Source organism: Budorcas taxicolor, chromosome 7 (assembly GCF_023091745.1).
Source record: "Budorcas taxicolor isolate Tak-1 chromosome 7, Takin1.1, whole genome shotgun sequence".
Taxonomy (NCBI): Eukaryota; Metazoa; Chordata; class Mammalia; order Artiodactyla; family Bovidae; genus Budorcas; species Budorcas taxicolor.
The window spans coordinates 89,291,277-89,315,049 of NC_068916.1; the positions used below are offsets into that span (position 1 = coordinate 89,291,277).

The 23,773-nt window shown below is 36.7% G+C and overlaps 1 protein-coding gene and 1 pseudogene across 1 annotated transcript; one reads left to right on the top strand and one right to left on the bottom strand.

Annotated features, from left to right (window-relative positions):
* Positions 1–473: 473 nt before the first annotated feature.
* CETN3 (centrin 3) lies at positions 474–18,127 on the bottom strand. Its single transcript, XM_052643755.1, has 5 exons — positions 17,997–18,127; positions 15,885–16,020; positions 13,733–13,847; positions 5,464–5,655; positions 474–652 (listed from the first exon to the last, which is right to left on the bottom strand). The coding sequence occupies exons 1-5, from the start codon at positions 18,011–18,013 to the stop codon at positions 609–611; spliced, it is 504 nt and encodes a 167-aa protein (XP_052499715.1). The 5' UTR covers positions 18,014–18,127; the 3' UTR covers positions 474–608.
* On the top strand, positions 7,913–9,026 carry LOC128051231 (actin-related protein 2/3 complex subunit 1A-like; annotated as a pseudogene).
* Positions 18,128–23,773: the final 5,646 nt, after the last annotated feature.

Sequence of the window (23,773 nt, forward strand, 5' to 3'; positions counted from 1 at the left end):
TAAATGAATCTATATGCACAACACTTTTTCCCTCCAAACTGAAAGACTCATGAAAAAGGAATTATGCCTATATTGAGTCATCATTTTGTACTGAAACATCAAATGTCAAACTTGTAATGAAAAATGTACTATTATATTAAAATCTGTATGTCAATTTTTATTTCTGAAACCAACAGTGTAAAGAGAAAAGACTTAAGAAAGATACTCTTGAGAGTTAACAGACATTTGGAATCAAAATAAAACAAAATGTACCAAATTTTAATACACTAAAAAATAAACATTTTATTAAAGAAAGTCTGAAAAACATATGCACCAAAAGTGACTAAGAACGCTAAATAAAAAACCTTCAAAAAATGTGTACCACATGATTCAATGTTTTAACTTTATATATAAAAGCTATACTATAAAATACAAAGCTAAACTATTAGAGTACTAACAATACTATTCATATAAGAAACTTAACAGTAGTAAAATATGAATACATAAGATGCTTATTTTTGGTCCTTTCGGAAAAACAAACTAAGATTTTTTTTTAACACAGCTCCAGGCACAAAAATAGAATATAAGATGACAACTGCAACATTCTTAGTGTTTATCCTTGTAATTCTTTAAATGTCACCAGTCATAATAGCAATGAATTCCTCTTGATTTACTGTGATAAGAAAGAAAATGTAAGTCAGAAATACAAATTTTTTTCAGAGAACACTTTTACTATTTTACACTAAGTATTTTTAAATTTTATATTATACAAAATTCTTAATAAACCAAGACATAGTATTTTGCTTTTACTTCTTTGTAGCAAATTGAATACATTAAATTGAACTTCATGAATACAAAAATATATAAAATATAATAAACATAAATATTCTATAATATTAACTAGGAAAAGGACATAATAGTATCCAAGTTACAAAAAATCCATCATAATCATAATATTTATACACACAATAAAATAGTTTTAAAAGCTTGTTATTTTAAATTTCTTAGATGGTTAAGCTCTCTTTGATAATCTTTATTCCACTAGTTCATTTAACAAACACTTTCTGAATAAATAAGCTTAAATATATCATACATGTAAATTAGAATTATGAAGGATGAAAATAGAAAAAATGTCAACTTGTTTTTGGAACTTTTACAGACATAAAAGCCTCTGTTTAAAAGAAAACAAAACTGAAACATAGTTAAAGAAAAAACAGTGCCAAAAAAAGCTATAAGGAATTAAGAAGAATGAGTTGTTCAGAACCTGTGAAAAAACAACCAATTCATGCATTCAATATTAAACATCTACAACACAGTATGACAGACAGTAGAACAGAATACAAAACCTATAATACAAAACTCAAAATACTTTCAATGATTTTATAAACTGCAGTACTAATCTTTCACCTTTGCAGTTAAAGGAATACACTTCAGTATCTTATGACAGTTATGACCCCTTTCCCTCTCTAGTTATAAAACATAATCAAAATATATTAAAACTTTGAACAATTTCATTGATATGCACCTTCATTTAAGAACCCCTGATTTAGAAAAATCTAGAATCAGGCATCTAGACCAAAACAGCAAACAAGAGTATATTTTTAAGGAAAACAACATAAGGAAAGTGGCCTTAGAATGATTTGACTAACATCATTTTAACAGCATAACAGAGCCATAATTAAAATATTTGAAATCTGCAAAGTACTTATGTTTTCTTACTTAAAAATCTCAAACTTTTTCTCTCAATTTGTAAAATCTCAATACTCAAATTTCAAATCAAGCATCATGGAGTTCTAAAACAAAACACTGGAGCATTTCAAAAGTATTTTAAACTATTCCATAATTTCATATCTAAAAACAAAATGTTTAAGTCCAAAAAAGTAAACTTAAAAGCTGGCTCAGACAGTAAAGAATCTGTCTGCAGGACAGACCTGGGTTCCATCCCTGAGTTGGGAAGATCCCCTGGAAAAGGACATGGCAACTCACTCTAGTATTCTTGCCTGTTCAACTCCATGGAGAGAGGAACCTGGCAGGCTACAGTCCATGGCGTCACAAAGAATCGGAAACAACTGAGCAACTTCACTTCACTCACACACTGAGCAACTTCATTTCACTTCACTTTGTTATCAGTGAGACTTCCAGACAATTGGGAGGATCAGTGATGCCTTCATACATTTGGTTTTTATAACCTTCTCTATCAAGCCTATCTTATATCTAATATGTTTTATAACTAATAAAGTTAGTATTATAACCTTCTCTATAAATCCTATCTTATATCTATTATGTTTTATAACTAATAAAGTTCCTTCATTTAATAATTCGAAGACAACACCTACCTTAAAATAAGCATTTGATAAAATATATGTTGAATCAAACAAATATGCCACTTCATTTTTTTGTACACTACCTTTTCAAACAAAATTTTCATCAGTCATTTTATAGGGTAAATCTTATTATATGTTATTAAAATTAAAAAATTTCAGGGAAATTAAGTAGATTAATTACCTTAGAGACTATCTGGCTTCAGAGGGGAAATAACAAATTTTAATCTTAAGTGCCAGTTGAATATTTTACTAACACACTGTTTCCTATAAAAATATGTAATTTAAAAAACTCTATAAACATAGAAAACTAATTTTTTACTTTATAGCATAAGAGGCAATACAGTATTATGGTTAAAAGCATATTCTTTGTCATTATGGAGATTTGAGTTTAAATCGGACTCTGCTGTGTTGTGATAACCTTGAACAGGTTATTAAACTCTCAGAGCTTTAGTTTCTCCATCTATATATTCATCTATCCTAAGCATAAATAGGTAAAACAATATATTTACTTCAAAAAAGCTATTATGAAAATTAAGTGACATAATCCACAAGGTAACATTATAAGCACAGAATATAAAATATATTAAGTACTAAATAAATGTTAAAGGGATTCCCTGATGACTCAGATGGTAAAGAGTCTGCCCGCAATGTGGGAGACCCAGGTTTGATCTCTGGGTTGGGAATATCCCCTGGAGAAGAAAATGGCAACCCACTCCAGTATTCTTGCCTGGAAAAATCCAATGGATGGAGGAGCCTGGCGGGCTACAGTCTATGAGGTCGCAGAGTCAGACATGACTGACCAACTTCACTTCACTTTCAATGTTAACATTCATTATTATTTAGAAGATGGTCCACTTGGGGTTTTTTAATGTTGCTACCGTTTTTCAAAAAGATTTATTGTGTTTTAGTTTATATATCTTGGGACGGAGTCTTTCTATATCACTACCACAGTTTTATTTAGAGAAGCAATCCTGTACCTAGTACAGGTAAAAGAAACTGTTTATAACTCTGGTCTTTTGACACATAAGTAGCAGGAGTATGAAACAGACACACCAAGATTCTCTCTACCACTGAAGAGAGTACTTTACATAAAGGAACTCATTTAAAGCTAACTCAGAGTAATAATCAACAGCTAGGGAAGACACAAACATTTTTTAACTATGAAGGCAGCCGATTATAAATCCAAATATTAGAGTTAGACCTTAAGAAGTCATTTAAATTTTCTCAAGTTTCAATCATCTCTGTTTTAAAATATAATTAACTATGTTGATTCTCTTCAAAGAGCTAGTACTAAAAATAGAAAAGTTGTATGCATGCATGCTAAGTCACTTCAGTAGTGTCCAACTCTTTGCGACCCTATAGACTATAGCCCACCAGGCTTCTCTGACCATGGGATTCTCCAGGTAAAAATACTGAAGTGGGTTGCCATCCCCTCCTCCAGAGGATCTTTCCGACCCAAGGATCAAACCTAAGCCTCCTGCATTACAGGCAGATTCTTTACCACTGAGCTACCCAGAAAGCCCCAGAAAAGTTGTATAATGCTCAATAATAATCACATAAATAAAATGGGAAAGCATAATAATGCACAATTCTAACTGATAATCTACAAACCTGAGTTGACAACCAGTCAACTGCTGGTCAACCAGTTTGCTGCTGTCTTACCTCCTTACTGAAGCATGCCAGTACTTCCAAGGTTATATAAATATATGTATATAACATATAATATATATATTCATGTAAAAATGAATAGTTGGTACTATAGCAACATGTATCTACTGTAACACACACTCCTGCTCACTACTTAAGTCAACAAACATCAGAGTACTCATCACGTTCAAGAAAACGCAAGAGAATAAAAACATGAAAAAGGAAAACAAGTTTACATTTAATGCTAGGCACGTTCAATTATCTTCATTTCATAATCATAACTACCTTGAAAGGTATTAAAGTTGATTTTTTGTAAATAGGAAAACTGAGACTCAGAAAATGTAACAACCTGCACAAAATTACACAGCTACTAAGAAAGTGGTAGAGATTCAATTCAAATCCAGGCCTGTATGACTCCAAAGCCTCAGGCTTTTTGCACTGTATGATTCCATACTGCTCTTTAGTGGCTCACAATATAATTGGAAAGACACATATGTATATAACAGAAGGCAATGTATAAAAGGTCAAAAAAGATTGTTTCGCTAAATGGGCCCTCAATGGAAATCTCATCATTTACAAATAGAGATCAATGAGGGAGGCTTTGGGGAGTTTAAGATGAACCTGAGATAACGACTAACATTTTAGCAGACAGAACCTGGCAATTAGATTAAAGAACAGCATGATGAAAGGCACAGCATAAAAGGACAGGTTGGAGTATATTCTGTCAAAGTATGCATACTATGTAAGTGGTGAGGGTTAGAGTAAAAAGAGGAAGAATACACTGGGAAATAAAACGAGATGGCTGTTGTAGGACAGATCTCATAAAAGGCTTTGGAATTTATTCCATAGGCACTAAAGAATCATAAGTGTCTGAATATGAAAATGACATCACCAAACTTGCATTTTAGGAAAAGAATGATATTAGGATGAAAACAGAAGCTTAGAGGCATAGAGGAGGCAATTAGGAGGCTACAAGAGACTCTAAGTCAGCGAGAGCAGGGACAACATCAGCCTCTTATTGGGCAGCACCAGTCAGCACACAGAACTGTGTACTAGCAGGCATTCAAGGAAATAATGAACAAAGCTATTATATTATAAAATTCCAACAAATTAGGGCCTGAATTAGGACAGCAGCAGTAAATAAAGAAATAAAACTTCAAAATATTTGAAGGGTAGACTCAAACTTAGACATGCATAAAGGTTGAGGAAGAAAGCATTAAAGGATGAAATTTACGGAGTGGCTGAAATTTGGAGATACCTCACCCTCAAAGAAAAATACTTTCTTCAAGTGTGGAACCTCATATTATAACCTCTACAGTTGGTTTTAAAGGTCTGCTTCATTCCAAGCCAAGTATGCGTGATACTTATGCAAAAAGCCCATTACAGGATGAACAACATTTACACTAAATAAAGGGACAGTTTGCAAAGGGTCTTGAAAATCATTTGGTTAAAAAAAAATTACTTCTGTGTACAAGTAGGAATATTTGAAATATATGTTTTACTCAAAACTTACTTTCTCCATCACCATCTTTATCAAATTCTTCTATCATAGCCCGAAGTTCTTCATCACTCATGTTTTCACCCAATTCTCTGGCAACACGTCGCAAATTCCTCAAGCTTATTTTACCAGAATCATCATCATCAAATAGTTTAAATGCCTTTAATATTTCTTCATGTGGATCTCTTTCCAATATCCAGTCTGTCACTATAGTTAAAAAGAGATTAAAAGTAAATCTTCACAGTCACAAAGGCATTTATTTGTAAAATCAACTAATTATTAGATGAGAATTAAAACTGTGAAATTAGTTTGGCAATAAAAATGCCAAACCAAAGTACAAAATCCCTGAGATAAACCTAAAATCAGAAAAGTCAAATCCATATTTTAGAATTTAACCTTCACATTATCAACAATTTATCCTATTATATGGCTTCCCAGGGGGCTCAATGGTAAAGGATCTGCCTGACAACCAGAAGACATGGGTTTAAAGCCTGGGCCAGGAAGATCCCCAGTGAAGGAAATGGTAACCCACTACAGTATTCTTGCCTGGGAAATCTCATAGACAAAGGAGCCTGGTGCGTTACAGTCCATGGGGTCGCAAAAGAGTCAACCACAACTTGTGACTAAACAACAATATCCTATTTTAAGAGTAAGCATAATTATATTACACAGAAGCAAATTTTTAAAAACTATATTTATACCATGTTTATTTAAGGTCTACTATTAAGAACTGTACTAGGTTCCACTGATATCAAGCATACAAGTCTAGGAGTTCGTAACCTATTTGTAGAGATGACATACCAACAAAACAATCAAAACCAACTAAAAATTGTTTGCTGGCTGAACTTAATAGTAATACTGATTGTTCTCCAAATTTAACACAACTTAAAAATAAATTTCCCTAACAAATTTACAAAATTAACTGTCACCATTGATAAAGACACAATCTCAGAAAGTATATGAAAATTCTGCTGGTATCATCATAACTTAGAAGAACCCCTTGGTTTCTCAAAAGAAGTTACTAAAAGGATAGAATCTGATTGTAGTAAAAATTAAAAAGTCTGGAAAGGAGATCTCTCTAAAGTCAAATCCGTTCTGTTCAGCAAGACAGTAACTATCAGACAGCTAAATTAAAATTAAATGTAAGCAATTTCAGGCCTCACTAGTAACAATTATTTAATATACTAAATTTAACAATATATAATAAGAGTAAGCTTAATATTTCCATAAAACCACAGTCTTTAATCAATAGCCACAATAACAAAACTTTTTAAATCTGTGGTATAAAATTTTTTAAGTTACTAGATAAAATTCTGAAAATATCAAAGTAAAAATCTTTGAAGTAATTCTACATGTTAATCTACCACTACAAGAGGCATTTATGATTTTCATTGTGCCATTAAAAATAATCCCATCCTGTGAGGTTTACAGAATCATTAAAAATTTGCAAAGGCTTATAGTCGGAAAACACTGGAATATTTAATGCACTCAAAAGAAAAATACAATTCAAGTCCCCCACAAACTGTTGCTGTGCTGCTGTCTGCATCATATGTGGTTGAATGAGCTTTAGAATAAGCACCTATTCAAGCTAATGTTAAATCATCTACACATATATTCAATAATTTTCTCTTTTTGAGTTTTTCCTCTACAATAATTTTCTTTTATCCATTAATTTTATACAAAAGTCTTCCAAGTAACTAATTGAAGTATATTACTATAAGTATGCAAATCATCAAAGCTCATAAATATTCAGTTAAAAAGGAGTTGGCATATATACAGCCGTAACACCAAAATAAAATACCACACTTAACTTTATGGCTCATACTCAACTTATTTTGAATTTAGTCCCAACAAAAAAGCAGGACAAGGAAAAAAAAAAAGTGTTAAGAAATTTTCTTCACCAATTAAATAATTTACATGACAGGTGAACCAAAAAAGCAGCTTGCTGAAAATATTAATGTACTTAAAGAAGCAACAGGGTGATCTGGGGAACAGATGGGGTTCCAAGATGTATAAATTCCTATCCCAATGGTGCTTTAATTGTGTTAGTTACTTCAGACTTGTGTGTCTATAGAATCTTTTATCAATACTTTGCCTTAGAATGCAACTTTTCTTTGGAAGTATAAATACCCATCATTCTGGACAGCTAACGCGTTTTAACTTTATGATGACTCTCCTCCATGCCTTCATGTTCTATTCTTGCTCTACAAAGTAGAATTATAACATATATTTTTTTCAATGAAAATAAATTAAGAGAAAGGCAGTAAAGGTGGGTTGAATCTATTTCACAAATTTCTGTCCATGTAACTCTATTTTCAAATGACTTAATTATACTATCAGAAATGTACTCACTCAAAACAGTTAGATCTTATACATTGTGAAAATCACTTAAGGGTCCTCCACCCGTGCCCACCAGAGTCTATGAGCATGCACTAACCAGAGACTGCAAATTCAACACTCTGAGCCCATCCAAATGGCCGCGATCCCAGCTTTCTATGCTTCAAAAACACTAAGAACAATGCCCCTGCATCAGTTTTTACTATAGCCAATCACCTTTCATGCCTAGAACACGGATCATTCCCAAAGTGCCCTTAGCCCAAATAATCACAAAATCCACATCTATAAGAAGAATGGGGGCCAGTGGGTGAAAGTTCAGGAACTCAAGGAGCACAACGGACACATCACAGGTCCCGACTGAGCTCCCAAGGGTGACCGCACCATCACTTGCAGGGCCCACCGCAATGCCTACGTCTGGAGTCAAAAAGATGGTGTCTGGAAGCTAACCCTGGTGATCCTGAGAATTAACCCTGCAGCCACTTTCATCAAGTGAGAACAGATTTGCCATGGGCAGAAGGGCATGACTCATCTCTGTTTGGTACCTCAAGTCTGAAAATGACTGGTGGGTGAGCAAGCACGTTAAAAAGCCCACCCGCTCCACGGTCCTCAGCTTAGATTGGCATCCCAAAAACCTTTTGCTGGCAGTGGGATCCTGTGACTTCAAATGAAAAGTGCTTTCTACCTACATTAAACAAGTAGATGAGAAGCCAGCCAGTATGCCCTGGGGCGGCAAAATGCCTTGGCGTCAGCTGATGTCAGAGTATGGAGGCAGGGCACACGGGGTCAGCTTCTCAGCCAGCAGCAGCCGCCTGGCCTGGGTCAGCCACAACAGCACTGTGTCCATTGCCAACACCTCAAAAAGCATGCAGGTCTCAACTCTGAAGGTGGAGTTCCTGCCCCTCCTGAGTGTGTCGTTTGTCTCAGAGAACAGCATCGTGGCTGCTAGCCATGACAGCTGCCCCATGCTCTTTAACTAGAACAGTCACAGCTTCTTGACCTCCGTCGCCAAGCTGGGCATCCCCAAACAGAACATCCAACGCAACATGGACAAGCGGGCCATGACGGAGGACCGCAACATGGCCCTGGAGACACTGCACCAGAACAGCATCATTCAAGTCTCTATTTATGAGGTGGACAACCAAGATTGTTGCAAATTTTGCACTAACGGCATCAACAGAGCCATGACCATCTGGGATTTCAAGACCTTAGAATCTTCCAACTGGGGCCTTCGGATAATGTGAAGATGAGCAGACCTCCAGACCCAGCATGAGGACAGACAGGATGCATGGGGCAGCTCCACCACTGGCATCAGAGGAGAGCCACTGCCAGGAAGCACTGCAGACACACGCAGTGCAAACCTTGTTCTGTGTTTTGCTGCTAAGTCACTTCAGTCGTGTCCGACTCTGTGCAACCCCACAGACGGCAGCCACCGTCTATGGCTCCCCCATCCCTGGGATTCTCCAGGCAAGAACACTGGAGTGGGTTGCCATTTCCTTCTCCAATGCATGAAAGTGAAAAGTGAAAGTGAAGTCGCTCAGTCGTGTCTGACTCTTAGCGACCCCAGGGACTGCAGCCCACCAGGCTCCTCCGTCCATGGGATTTTCCAGGCAAGAGTACTGGAGTGGGGTGCCATTGCCTTCTCCAGTTCTGTGTTTTGTTTGAGTATAATTGGTGAAGTGTTGGCTTTTTAAAAGCAGCAGAGATTGAGTTTTGCTTCATGGGTTTTTTGTTTTGTGATTTCATTCCATTCTTGACCAAAGTTTCTCTTTAAGTAGTTTACTATGAAAAATTGTCAAGACTAACTTAAAGGAAGAGCTGGGGAGGTATATAAATCATCTGCTAAAAAAATTAAACAAAAACACTGAATATGTTTTAAAAAATCACTTAATACAGCAAATTAGAAAACATCACATTAAAACTTTAAACCCAAGCAGTCATCCTAGAATACTGAGGTTACTAACTTTTTTACTCGTAACTACATCCCTTTTCTTTTCACTGTCACCACCCTCAGCACAAAAAGTCTATTACAGTTGTCCCTCAGTTTCTATGGTATCCATGGGAGACTGGTTCCAGGACTCTCCTCAGATTTCAACGTCTGGAATGGATAGTATTTGCATATAATCTATGCACATGCCCCTGTATACTTAAAATCATCTCTGGACTACTTACAGTATCTAATACAACGTAAATGCTATGTAAATAGTTGTAAATACAATGTAGTAAAGTGAAGTGAAAGTCTCATCCGACTCTTTGAGACCCCATGGGCTATAGTCCATGGAACTGTCCAGGCCAGAAGATTGGAATGGGTAGCCTTTCCCTTCTCCAGGTGATCTTTCCAACCCAGGGATGGAACCCAGGTCTCCCACATTGCAGGCGGATGCTTTACCAGCTGAGCCACAAGGGAAGCCCAAGAATACTGGAGTGGGTAGCTTATCCCTTCTTCAGTGGCTCTTCCCAACCCAGGAATTGTTGCAGGATTCTTCAACTGGGCTATCAGGGAAGCCCAAACACAATGTAAATGTATGCAAAAAATTGCCAAGTATTCAGCAAATTTAAGTTTAGCTCTTTGGAACTTTCTGGCATTTTTTCCCTAATATTTTCAACCCACAGTTGGTTGAATCCATGGATGTGGAACCCAGGGACAGAGGGACAACTGTATCTTCTATTGACAATCTCTCTTCCCTGTAACGTAATCTTTAATAATCTCAACAGAGTTACCTCTCTAAAAACATATCTCCTCTTTAAAAAACTGGCAAAGATCCTCTGCTGACTAAAGGCCAAACTCTATGTCATATAAGACTTTACCTAGCTAGCCCAATCCTAGCTTTCCTATTCTCTAGAGCAGGGGGCTGGTCTTCCCTGATAGCTCAGTTAGTGAAGAATCTGCCTGCAATGCAGGAGACCCTGGTTCAATTCCTGGGTCTATTCTGATTCAGAGTAATTTGTCCCAAACTGGGTTCGATCCCTGGGGTGGGAAGATCCCCTGGAGGAGGGCATGTGGGTTGCCTGGAGAATCCCCATAGACAGAGGAGCCTGGTGGGCTACACTCCGGGAGGTCATAAAGAGTCAGATACGACTGAGCAACTAAGCACAGCACAGCACATAAAACATATATTCATCTGTGGTCAGTCATTATTTTAAAATAATCAAAAAATGGAGAGAAAACATGGTTCTTAACTATTCCCAAACAGTAATAAAATTTTATCTGACAGTTGATATTCTTAATAAGTGACCTGAGGATAGCTGAAGTATGTGCTGAGCCTGTGAAAAGGTTGATCTTTGAAAGTCAGGATGAAGTTTATTCATGAACATTTATTCTAGAAGGAACCCAGTATTTCTGCTCTATTAGAAACACAGAAGAGTTGGAGGATCAGGAAAGGTAGAGATGACAAAGGACTCTGGCTTCAACTGCTAATAAAATCAAAATTTTAAAACTGTATCCACTTAAGATAAAATAATGTGTTTTATAAAAGTATTAGAGACAATTATATAGTGCTTAAAATAACCTACAACCAGGTGGCGCTAGTGGTAAAGAATTCTCCTGCCAATGCAGGAGATACAAGAGACGCCAGTTCAATCCCTGGGTTGGGAAGATCCCCTAAAAGAGGAAATGGCACCCCACTCCACTATTCTTGCCAAGAGAAGCCCTTGGACAGAGGAGTCTAGCAGGCTACAGTACATGGGGTCACAAAGAGTAAGACACAACTGAGCGTCAACATACACAGGAAAAGGTAATGAGAAAAATATAAATATATGCAGTAGAATACTTTTTATGCTTCAACAATACACATATATGATATTTTCGAGCCATTAAAACAAAGACTAATTTTTCAAGTAATAACAAACACTTAATTGGCACAGCTGGTGAAGAATCTGCCTGCAATGCGGGAGACCTGGGCTCAATCCCTGGGTTGGGAAGATTCCCCTAGAGAAGGAAAAAGCTACCTCCTCCTTAGATCTCTCCTGGCCTGGAGAATTCCATGGACTCTATAGTCCATGCGGTCTCAAAGAGTCAGACAGAACTTAGTGAGTTTCACTTTCAATTGAACTTACTATATACTATATACTTACTATATACTATATAGTAACTGAACTTTATACTATAGTAATTGAACTTACTATATACTATACTTACTATATATAAGTAAGGCTCTTTTGTTAAACACTTCACATGTTTTTAACTTATTTATTCCTAAGAACCCTATGAGATAGTACAACCATTCCCATTTTATAGCTGAAAATGAGGCAGAGAGAAGTAAAATGACCAAGTTACACAGCTAGCAGTTGTCAAAACCAGGATCTAAACCCAGGGAATCTGATTCCAAAATGTCCATGCTAAACCACTACACTGGACCAAATTTACTTGAATTATAGCTCTTTCCTAGTAGTATCATTCCTACTGCATCCTGAACCTTGTTTCTATAAACAATCTAGTTGAAACTTTTGCTAAAATCATAAAGCCCGAAAGCTTCAATACTGGGAAAATGAAGATGGCACTCTTCCTCAAGTAAATCCTACAAATTAGAGAAAAAAAAGAAGATGCTCTAAAAAGGGACAAGCTCCTTTCCAAATAATCACCTATTAGTTCATAAGTTGGAGATCTTCTCTGTGGTGCTTTTTTTGTCTTCTATATTTTTTTCCTTTAATTTCCCACTTCCTTGCTTTGGGTTCAAATTTTCAGATTTGAAAAAAATTACTAACAATACGAATCTATTTTTTTTCACATGTACTAATTGCTATTCCTTTTCTTTCTCATATTACTTCTTATTGAATACTTAAAGGTTTCTTTGTATGTCTGTGTGCAGCTGAATTTTCCTAGATTCTTAGAATATCAAAAACTAACTAAATATTTGGGATTAGGATATTATTATTATTTAGGATATTATTATTTACGATTATTAGGATATTATTACTAACTAAATATTTAAGATTAGGATATTATTATTATTACATAATATTAGGCTATTAGAAGGATATCCCTGGTGGTCCCATGGTTAAGAATCTTCCTTGCAATGCTGGGAACATGCATTTGATCCAGGAACTAAGATCCCATAGGCTGCAGAGCATAAAGCCCACACACTGCAACTACTCAGCCCAAATAACACAATAAGAGTGTCTGTGTACTATAATGAAAAATCCAATATGCCACAACTAAGATCCAACACAACCAAATAAATAAATTTTTTTTTTAATGAACAAAGGATTTGAATAGACATTAAAAAAAATAATACTATGCTTAGATTATGACCTAGCTGGTTGTTCTAAAATGTTTTCTTCTGCTCCCAGTCTGGCAACTGCCACCCTTACTACAATCTTCTCGCCACCAGTAACTTTAAAGAGATGACTTTATTCATTGAGCTCAAGATCATCTACATTATGGAGCCGCTCACATGCTTTGTCAACCTGAAGGCATGTACTTCATACATGGCTAAAGATACCATATCTTTAGATATGGTAGATTGGTAGATACTGCTACCAATTTCTTCTTCTCCCACTGTGCCAACGAAAATCACATATTTGGATGGTCTTGGGAAATATTTTCCAAACAAAAATACACCAGATCTTATCTTTCCCTCTAAGAAAATAATTTCTCGACCACTCTTAGTTTTATCACATAATGTAGGTACCCATTACGTAGAAAGACATCTTCCCATAACAAGCAACACAACAGTTGTTTGGTTAAAATCTTCAGAACAAAACAAAAGACAAAATGATAAATCTCATTTACAGTGAAGCTATGAATTTTTTCTTTGAAAATTAGCAAAAAAGAAAGAGCACCCAAAAAAAAAACCCCAAAATAATGTACATTATATAGCAATGTTCAATGACAAAATTCCATAACCCAGAGAATTTTAAAAATACTGATAGTACCCAGATAACTTCCTAACAACGGTTGATTACAAAGACTTTTGTAAAACAGTGTTTACAAAATTGTAAAAATACACACCAACTTCATTGAAATCCTCAAAGGTTATTTTCCCAGTGGCTTCTCTGTCATAATCTTTAAGAATCTTCAGCACATCAGCTTTTTTTACGTCAAACCCCAAGGCTCTCATTGCCACCTTTTGGATTAAAAGGGAAAAGCAAATTATAAAAAATTTTTACAAAATAAGTGAATTCCAATTCTTCAGTTCTTAAAACTTAAAAGATGACAACATATCAATAATGCATATTCTTTCACATGTTCTGTCTCTAAAATAACAGTGATCGTTTTTCTTCATTACTACAATTAAATGGCATTTCTTTTCATTTTTATGTATCCCTTTTTTAATATGACAAACTAATAAATGAATGTTTATAGAATATATTGTACAATGTATTGACTTTACTGCAGATAATTTTAACAAGTTCTTTTTTTCTCCAAGGATTAACAACCAAATTTTTAAAAGTGTAGCATAAATATTAAAAAGTTATACAACAGAAGAGATTAAAAAATTAAAATAAGAATTACTCAACATGATTAATTATCAAGTAAGTTATCAACTACTTACTGCTATCAAGTAAGTAGTCACGATCCTGAGCTTAGAAAAAGAAAAGATCTAGTTAATAGTAACGAAGAAGACGGGATGTTATTATTTAAAGAAGTCTTATTGGAGAGATACAAGTTGGATGAAGTGGAGTAGAAGGGCATTTAGAAAAGAATGACTAGTACTAAAACACACAAAGAAATACACAATAGGCTTGAACACAGTGAACAGAGCACTTTACCTTACCTGAATGGGGAAAGATCAGGTAGAAAAAAAGCAGTTAGCAAATGAGAAAAGTATGTGGTAGTAAAAGTGTGGAAGGCATTCAATGCAAATTTAAAAAACCTGAACTCTATCTAGTGTACAATGACGAGCCACTAAGTATTTATGACCAATGAATAACATGAAAGAATTTTAGAAAGATGAATCTAATGACAGTGTACAGGAAATGGAGAAACCAAGTTCCAGATATAAAAAATCACAAACCAAGATAATAAGAATGGCCACAAACAGAAGAGACATTATAAAGGAAGTGAGGTGAAGTCAAAGTCGCTCAGTCCCGTCTGACTCTTTTCGATCCAATGGACTATAGAGTCCATGGCATTCTCTAGGCCAGAATACTGGAATGAATAGCCTTTCCCTTCTCCAGGGGATATTCCCAACACAGGGATTGAACCCAGGTCTCCAGCACTGCAGGCAGATTCTTTACCAGCTGAGCCACAAAGGAAGCCCATTATAAAGGAAGAACTGATCAAAGCTAGGTAACTAAACCAGAGGGAAAGTAAGCTAAAGAGCCACAAGGATGCTACCTCACTCATTGTGCTGAGTTTAAGATCCAAACTATCTTAAACACCAATTTCCCATTGATTATTTATAAAAAATTCTAAAACTTAAAACTGATATTTTTCCCCATTAGCACTGCATCAACATCAGACACCACTTATATCATTTGAATAAGAGAAAATAGGTTGAGACTGTTACTAACATGTTTAAATTAGAAAACAAATAACACTGCCTCAATCTGAGAAATGAATGAGTCATAAAAAAACAAAAAAAACATACAATAGGAAGAGGAATATGGTTAGACTGTTTAAATCCTTCAGTTTCAAATATTTTAATTATGTGAATGAAAAATAAGCCCCTCTATAGGAATATATTTTTACATTTAAAATATTATTCATTTTACCATGTGAAAAGGAGTTTCTAAAAAGATACAAGTACTACTCAACTTTCGGAGAAGGCAATGGCACCCCACTCCAGTACTCTTGCCTGGAAAATCCCATGGATGGAGGAGCCTGGTGAGCTACAGTTCATGGGGTCGCTAAGAGTCGGACACGACTGAGCAACCTCACTTTCACTTTTCACTTTCATGCATTGGAGAAGGAAATGACAACCCACTCCAATGTTCTTGCCTGGAGAATCCCAGGGATGGGGCAGCCTGGTGGGCTGCCGTCTATGGGGTCGCACAGAGTCGGACATGACTGAAGTGACTTAGCTTAGCTTAACAGTAAATGTTTAAAATGGTTTACATTTCCAAAACCAGTTCAATTAAAATATTTAGAAATGCATTTTTAATCAGTGGACAAAAATGCAAAATATTTTAATAGAAAAGATATATTTTAAGTGTATTACCTTTAATTCATGATAATCTATTGCTTCATCTTTGTCTGTGTCAAATAGTTCAAAAGCATCTTTAATTTCTTGTTTCTGTTCTTCAGAGAGTTCTCTTCTTTTTTTCCTCTTTGTTTTGTCTACTACAAGGTCATTTCTATGGAATGATAAGAAAAAAGTCTATTTAGTCCACTTTAATCCTATTGTCATATGCTTCTAAATGATAAAATTCCAAAAATGCAACAAAAAAATTAGCCAATGAATGTTTTAAACTTCTAAAAAGTATTTTATAAAAAATTTCCTTACATGAATCAAAGCCCTGCTCATTCCATTGTCTAAGCTGCTTTAAATTTGTACCTCCCTAAAACTGAAGTTTTACAGTTTTAAAAGGTTATTAAAAGAAATGAGGACCTAGCTTTTCCTTCTTCCTAGCTTTGTATTCATTCCCACTAATATTACTGTGGAAGAAACAAGAACTGTGAAAAAGAAACAGTTCTGTCAGAAACCCCAACAAAAAACAAAACACCCATACTTGTTCTCATCATTCTACAATACAGACTGTTTTAAAAAATAAGAATTCAATTCACAATTGTTGATCTCTATATATCAGGTTTACTTTTATAGTGCTTAGAATTATCAAAATTATTGCCAAAAAATCTAATTCATCAATTAATTTACAAACTATTTTGGCACTGTTTAGACTAGTATTTTTAGACTACACATTTTAAACTGTTTGGCACTTTTTTGTAATTTCTCCCATTGATATTAACAAATCAGCCAAAATAATGAACGTAAGCATACCACGAATATCAAACACCAAAAAAGTACTTAATATTTGTGGTATTTTATTTATATATAAGGTGAAGAGTCAACTGTCTCATAAATCTCAGCATGTACATCTAGACAGTTTGTCACAAACTCTGAAAAAACTTAAAAAACGTAATTTACTCTAAAAACTAGAAATGTATTCCTTAAGAGGTGCCAATATAAGCATTTCAAACTTTCAAATGGGGCTTAAAACACTTGTACAAGCTTTGAAACAAGAATTCTATAAACTTTAAAAATGTAAAAACCAGTTGACTTTTCTTTAATTCTGTGAAATCTACTCTAAAAAGGCAAGAGATGACTAGAAAATGACCAAATGAGGTTATGATGAAGCTCTCTCTTTCACAAGAGACCTGAATTCACAAAAACGTGGAAACTCCGGGGGTTATTCTGTTCCCAAGATTCCGACCAGACAAAAGTTCACAACCCACCGACAGTAGACCTCATTCCCTCTTCAGAACTCGCTTCCTTTTTACTGAAGCGTAACTACATAAACACGTTTAAGGTAAAACTTCTAGTTGTGGTTGGGAGAGAGAGCAACAAACAGTGGGTTAGAGGTTGGAAATGAATAAAAGGTAAAATCAGAAAATTTAGGAAAGCTAAGAGATTACCAACTAAAATCACTAAAAAGGGCCTCTGATTATACCCTTTTGCAGGGCCCCAGGAGAAAGAGGAGAGGTTCTGTGTTGTTTCCAAAATTTACGGGTAAATATGTTAGTAGGGGGCTTCCCAGGTGGCTCAGTGGGTAAAGAATATACCTGCAATGCAGGAGACGCAGGTTTGGAAGATAGCCTGGAGGAAGGCAGGGCAATCCTCTCCAGTACTCTTGCCTGGAGAAACCCACACCCAGAGGAGCCTGGCGGGCTACAGCCCATAGGGTCACGAAGAGTCTGACACGACTGAAACGACTGAGCACGCATGTTAGCAGAAAGTCGGCCGAGGTGGAAGCCGTGGACAAGGCACTGAACCAAGGGATGCTCCAAGGCCTGGTTTCCCGGTTTCTCATAAACACCGCGCACTGAAACCTCGCGATATTTCCCTGCCTCCTCAAGACTACCACAGCCCGGCTTTTCGGCGGTCTAAAGCCAGTGCCCTGACAGAAATGACCGCCTCAGCTAAAGTGCAGAGCTCACCAGGGCCCCCAAGGGGAGGGGTCTGGGCCCGGGAACGTTGACCAGGGATCCCGTCCCTCGTCCCAAACTGCATTCCCTTCCTCCCTTCGGCCCCCAGCTGTTTCCCTTCCACACACAACCGCCCTGGGGCCTGCTGCGAGGTGTGGAGTGCATCTGCCGTCTCCTCATTACCGACCTCAGAGCTAAACTCATTTTCTCTTCGGACTGAGACGTTCCTCTCGAGAACGATTTTAACCCCCTACCCAAAGCAGCAAGACTTCCACAAGCCGTTCGACAGACGCCAACGACCCTCAGCGGTCTCGAAAACCTCCCACAAAGCAAGACACTCCTGAGCGGGATTGGTTGAAATCGCTAACGTCCTGCCCATTGAGGCGAAAGCGTCACTTGTCCTCTGCTCTCATTGGTCGTATTTCACGTCAATCAAATAGATCTTCCTGCCGGCGTCCCCTGCTACGCCTCTCCCCCTTTAGATTGGCCTGTTGCTTTCCGCCCCACCCCCACGCCCCACCCCAATCCTTTGAGAAGCTGAGTGTTCGCTGGGCTCAGGTGGGAGGTGGCGAGCTATGCCTCTGACCAGAAAGGCTGCGGCATGTGGCCCAGTGTCCGGAGACCCGGTGGAAAAGGAAAGGATGAGATACGCCGCAGGCTCTCCTCCGGCTAGAAGGAGGGAGCGGCTTTCGAACTGTGTCTGCGAAACTTGACTCTACTGTATTGTACATTTTTGGATGGTTTGAGTACATGGGGAGTGTGTTTAAAACGCAGATTTAAATATCACTCATTCTAATTTCTAGTAGGTGTGAATCTGCATTTTTTTATACAAACTTCAAATGATTCTGAAGCAGATACTGCGGATTATATTTTGATAATCACTGAGTTGGATTATTAGGCTATTTAAGGTTGAAGCTGTACCTAAAGGGCCATTTGCTCCGCTATTCCTCCTTTGAACGGGTTTGTTCGTTTTTGTCCTTTATTTTCGAGTGCTGTAAGCTGCTTATACTCATGATGTTATCTTCACCACCAAACGAAGTCTCTTAAAGCTCACTTGGACATTTAATATCTTTACCTGTTCGTCTCTCCTACTAATCTTAAAAGGCTTATATCCTTCATTTAACACTATTCCTAGTGCCTAAAACAATGTATGATTCGTTGTAAATGTCTGATGCCTCTGCTCCGTAGATATTTGTTGCATTAAATGGAATCTTGCTGTGAAAAATCACAAAGTACTGAGCTAAACTGCAAATCTCAAAAAGGAATGAAATAGCCAGAGAGTAGGTGTCCAGTAACAGAAGAGGGAAGATATTAGTATATAAAACTGTGGCATAAATATAAAGAGATACATGTACACGTTTAGAGAAGAGAGAGAACACAGAAGGTATAAGAAAGACTTCTTGAAGGAGATGGCATATATGTTAAGCCTAGAAGGATGAGCTAAATTTGGGTAAGTAAAGATGGCAAAAACATCCACTTCTGCTTTATTGACTATGCCAAAGCCTTTGACTTTCAGATCACAACAAACTGTAGAAAATTCTGAAAGAGATGGAAATACCAGACCACCTAACCTGCCTCCTGAGAAATCTGTATGCAGGTCAAGAAGCAACAGACTGGTACCAAATCAGGAAAGGAGTACGTCAAGGCTGTATATTGTCACCTGACTTATTTAACTTATATGCAGAGTACATCATGAGAAACGCTGGGCTGAATGAAACACAAGCTGGAATCAAGATTGCCAGAAGACATCAATAACCTCAGATACACTGATGACACCACCCTTATGGCAGAAAGTGAAGAGGAACTAAAAAGCCTCTTGATGAAAGTGAAAGAGGAGAGTGAAAAAGTTGGCTTAAAGCTCAGCATTCAGAAAACTATGATCATGGCATCTGGTCCCATCACTTTGTGGCAAATAGATGGGGAAACAATGGAAACAGTGGCTGACTTTATTTTACTGGGTTCCAAAATCACTGCAGATGGTGACTGCAGCTATGAAATTAAAAGACACTTGCTCCTTGGAAGGAAAGTTATGACCAACCTAGACAGCATATTAAGAAGCAGAGACATTACTTTGTCAACAAAGGTTGGTCTAGTCAAGGCTATGGTTTTTCCAGTAGTCATGAATGGATGTGAGAGTTGGGCTATCAAGAAAGCTGAGAGCCGAAGAATTGGTGCTTTTGAACTGTGGTGTTGGAGAAGACTCTTGAGAGTCCCTTCAACAGGAAGCAGATCCAACCAGTCCATCCTAAAGGAGATCAGTCCTGAATATTCATTGCAAGGACTGATACTGAAGCTGAAACTCCAATACTTTGGCCACCTGATGTAAAGAACTGACTCGTTTGAAAAGACCCTGATGCTGGGAAAGATTGAAGGCAGGAGGAGAAAGGGATGACAGAGGATGAGATGGTTGGATGGCATCACCGACTCAATGGACATAAGTTTGAGTAAACTCCAGGAGCTGGTGATGGACAGGAAGGCCTGGTGTGCTGCAGTCCATGAGGTTGCAAAGAATCAGACACGACTGAGTGAACTGAACTAAACTGAAAGACGGTATAATAGCTCAGACAGTAAAGCATCCACCTATTGTTGGATCCCTTGGTGGGGAATATCCCCTGGAGTAGGAAATGGCAACCCACTCCAGTATTCTTGCCTGGAGATTTCCATGGACAGAGGAGCCTGGCAGGTCACAGTCCATGAGTGTTGCAAAAAGTCAGAGATGGTATAATGAAGTAAAGCTAAGAATTATAGCTACAGGATAGCCCCCCCCAAAAGAACAGAACTAAAAAACTCTAAATTTTAAAGTATAAATCACCTTTGAGTCTAAAATGACAGTAAAACTGCGATTACATACTAGACAGTAATGACAATGGAAAACTATATTAAAATGGTAATATACAGACCAAACTATAGAACAAGGTTATTTTACTATTAAATAAGAGTGAAAGTAAACCAACATTAATCTGAATATTTTAGAAATGAACAAAATTAACTAATTGAAATTAGGAAGAAGAAATTACTAAAGATAAAACAACAAGAAAAGAAAATAGGTTTTTAGAAGAAAATTGTGAAAGTAATTGATAAATAGTCTCATAATCTAATAATAAACTGGTTTTTGGCAATAGCAATAAAATGGACAGAATTAGGGAATTGTAACAAAAAAGGGAATATTGCCACTAATAAAGTTGACAGTTTAAAAGAGAATTTCAAAAAATATTAAAATACTTTATACAGCTTCATTCTGCCAATAAATATTAACACTAAAATGAAATAGTCACTTTTCGGGGAAAAAAAAACAAGGACTCAAAAAAGGTAGAAAACTGAAGCTATAGACAAGACTTTAAAATTATGCAAAGCTCTGTATCACAAAACAAAAAGGCATCCAGCCTACTCAGATTTATGGGTGAGTTTTAAAAATTCCTGAAGAGCTTATTCTTGTGCTTTAAATCTAAAGCATGATGGAGAGCTTCTTAGCTTAATTTCTGAAGAGAGCACAACCCTTAGCATCTTAAAAGTGTTTAAAGTCAGTGAATGCATGCTACATGATAAGCCAGATGGTAAAGTTACTCAGTTGTGTGCGACTCTGCGATTCCATGGACTGTAGCTTACCAGGCTCATCCGTCCAGGGAATTTTCCAAGCAAGAGTACTAGAGTGGGTTGCCATTTCCTTCTCCAGGGAATCAAACCCAGGTCAGCCACATTGCAGGCAGACGCTTTACCCTCTGAGCCACCAGGGAGGCCCATGATGAACCAGAGCAGAGCCAAAAGTAAATAAAATGGTTTAGGAAGATTAGTAGCATTAGTTATTTGTTTAGCCTTCCTCCTGAAACCTTAATGAAACAATCGTTGAGAAATTAATTTCTAATACAGAAGTGACTTGGAGAAGTACCATCTACAGACAAGATAATTTTTTAAAAAATCTGAAATATCAAAAGAGGTATGGAAACCTCTTAAATGACAGAGATCATCAAAGTAGCATCTCAGAATTTGCAAGAGGTGACTAATGGTTCAGAGAGAGTTGATCTGCCTGGCAGAATCCAAGACGCTAGGTTTAGAGTTACAAACTAGAGGGTGGAAATGAGAAGAGGGCTACATAAAATGTAAGTTTAAAAACTCTAGGTAACCACTGAACTTCAGTTTCCCCAAGTTCCCCTCCTCATTATTCTCTCTTAACCTCTGTTTAGAACCCCACTCTTAAAAAGTGAATGAAAAAATCAAAAACCATTAGAGATATGAAGAAAATCAATGGTATGAAGGATGAAACTAAGGAAACAGCTATCTACGAAGACTGAGCTTAGGAACCAAAAGACATTCATGATAAATTTAATAATATTAAGCTTTCTAAGGACTTCCCTGGTGGCTCAGACGGTAAAGCGTCTGCCTACAATGCAGGAGACCAGGGTGGGAAGATCTCCTGGAGAAGGAAATGGCAACCCACTCCAGTATTGCCTGGAAAATCCTATGGATGGAGGAGCCTGGTGGGCTACAGTTCATGGGGTCGCAAAGAGCTGGACGCGATTGAGTGACTTCACTCACTCACTCAAGCTTTCTAAGAGTCAAGAAAATATTGTATTGGAGAATGGGATACTTTGAAAAAGAAACATCCTGACAGTAAGAAAAGACTTAAATATGATTACAGAAATTAAAATTTTAATACATTAGTGAGATGATTTAATTGAAATATTTCAGAACACAGAGCATTCAGACAAAAACATAGAAAAATTGAAAGAAAAAAAAAACGTGGAAGATTAATTCAGTAGGTCCATCATATGACTAACAGGAATTCCAGAAAGAGACAGTAACAACTGGAGAAGAGGCAGAGTCGGACACAACTGAGCAACTGAACTGAACTGAATAAATAATTGAAGAAAAATTTCAAGGAACTGAAGAGTAGCCCAGGTCTTCAGATTGATAGATATTCCTAGTGCTGAACAAAATAAATGGTAAAAGAAACCACATCTCACCACACCAACAAGATATTTCATAACATCAAAAATAAAAGATACAGGCCTAAAAGCTTTGAGAGACAAGAATCTGATCTTCTATAAAATAATAATAATTGAATTAGCATTAGATTTTTTTTATCAGAAGCATTAGACAGACCACAATGCCATCAAAATTTTAAGGGGAAATTATTTTGAATTTAGAATTCTATTCCCTGTCAAGACAAAAATCAAATGTGAGAACATAATAAGGATATCAGTAAACTCAATCATCATCTATGCTGAGAGGTGTACTCCATAAAAATGAGTGAAATTAAAAAATAAGATAGATGTAAAAGACAAAAATTATAACTTAGTGTGGGAAATAGAATGGCTAGCCAAAAATGTCCATGCCCTAATTCCTGAAATTTGTGAATATGTTATATTACATGGCAAAAGGAACTTTGCAGGTATAATTAATGCTACCAACCTTAAGATAGGGCAGTTATCCAGTAATCTCAATCTAATTACATTAGCCCTAAAAATTAGGGAACTTTCTCCCTGTTAAAGGAGAAGAGATCAGAGAGATGTGCAAAATGAGAAGGACTCAATCCACCATTGCTGGCTTTAAAATGAAGAAATGATGTCATGAATTAAGGAATGTGAGCAGCTTCTAGAAGCTGAGACAACCTCCAGCTATCAACCAGCAAAGAAACAGGGATTCAGTCCTACAAAAGCATGAACTAAATCCTGGCAGTGACCTAATTAACCACATTCATCCTCTGAGCCTCCAGAAAGAAGCATGTCACTTCTAACACCTTGATTTAGGCTTTGTGAGACCCTAAGCAGATAATTCAGTTGAACCACACTGTGCTAGACTTTTGACCCATAAATCTGAGACAAAATGGGTGGCTGTTGTTTTAAGTCATTGACTTTGTAGTAATCTTTTATGGCAGTAAAAGAAAACTAATACATTTCATAATTCAGTGAAAAGAGAAAAGGCAAGATACAAAAGGCTTAGAAAGCAGTTAGCCTAAAATAGACA

Coding starts and splice junctions, on each gene's coding strand:
- CETN3 (XM_052643755.1), bottom strand. Junction 5,656..13,732: donor TGAGGATTTCAATGAAGTTG/GTGTGTATTTTT, acceptor TTTTAACTATAG/TGACAGACTGGATATTGGAA. Junction 653..5,463: donor TAAAGATGGTGATGGAGAAA/GTAAGTTTTGAG, acceptor TTCTTATCACAG/TAAATCAAGAGGAATTCATT.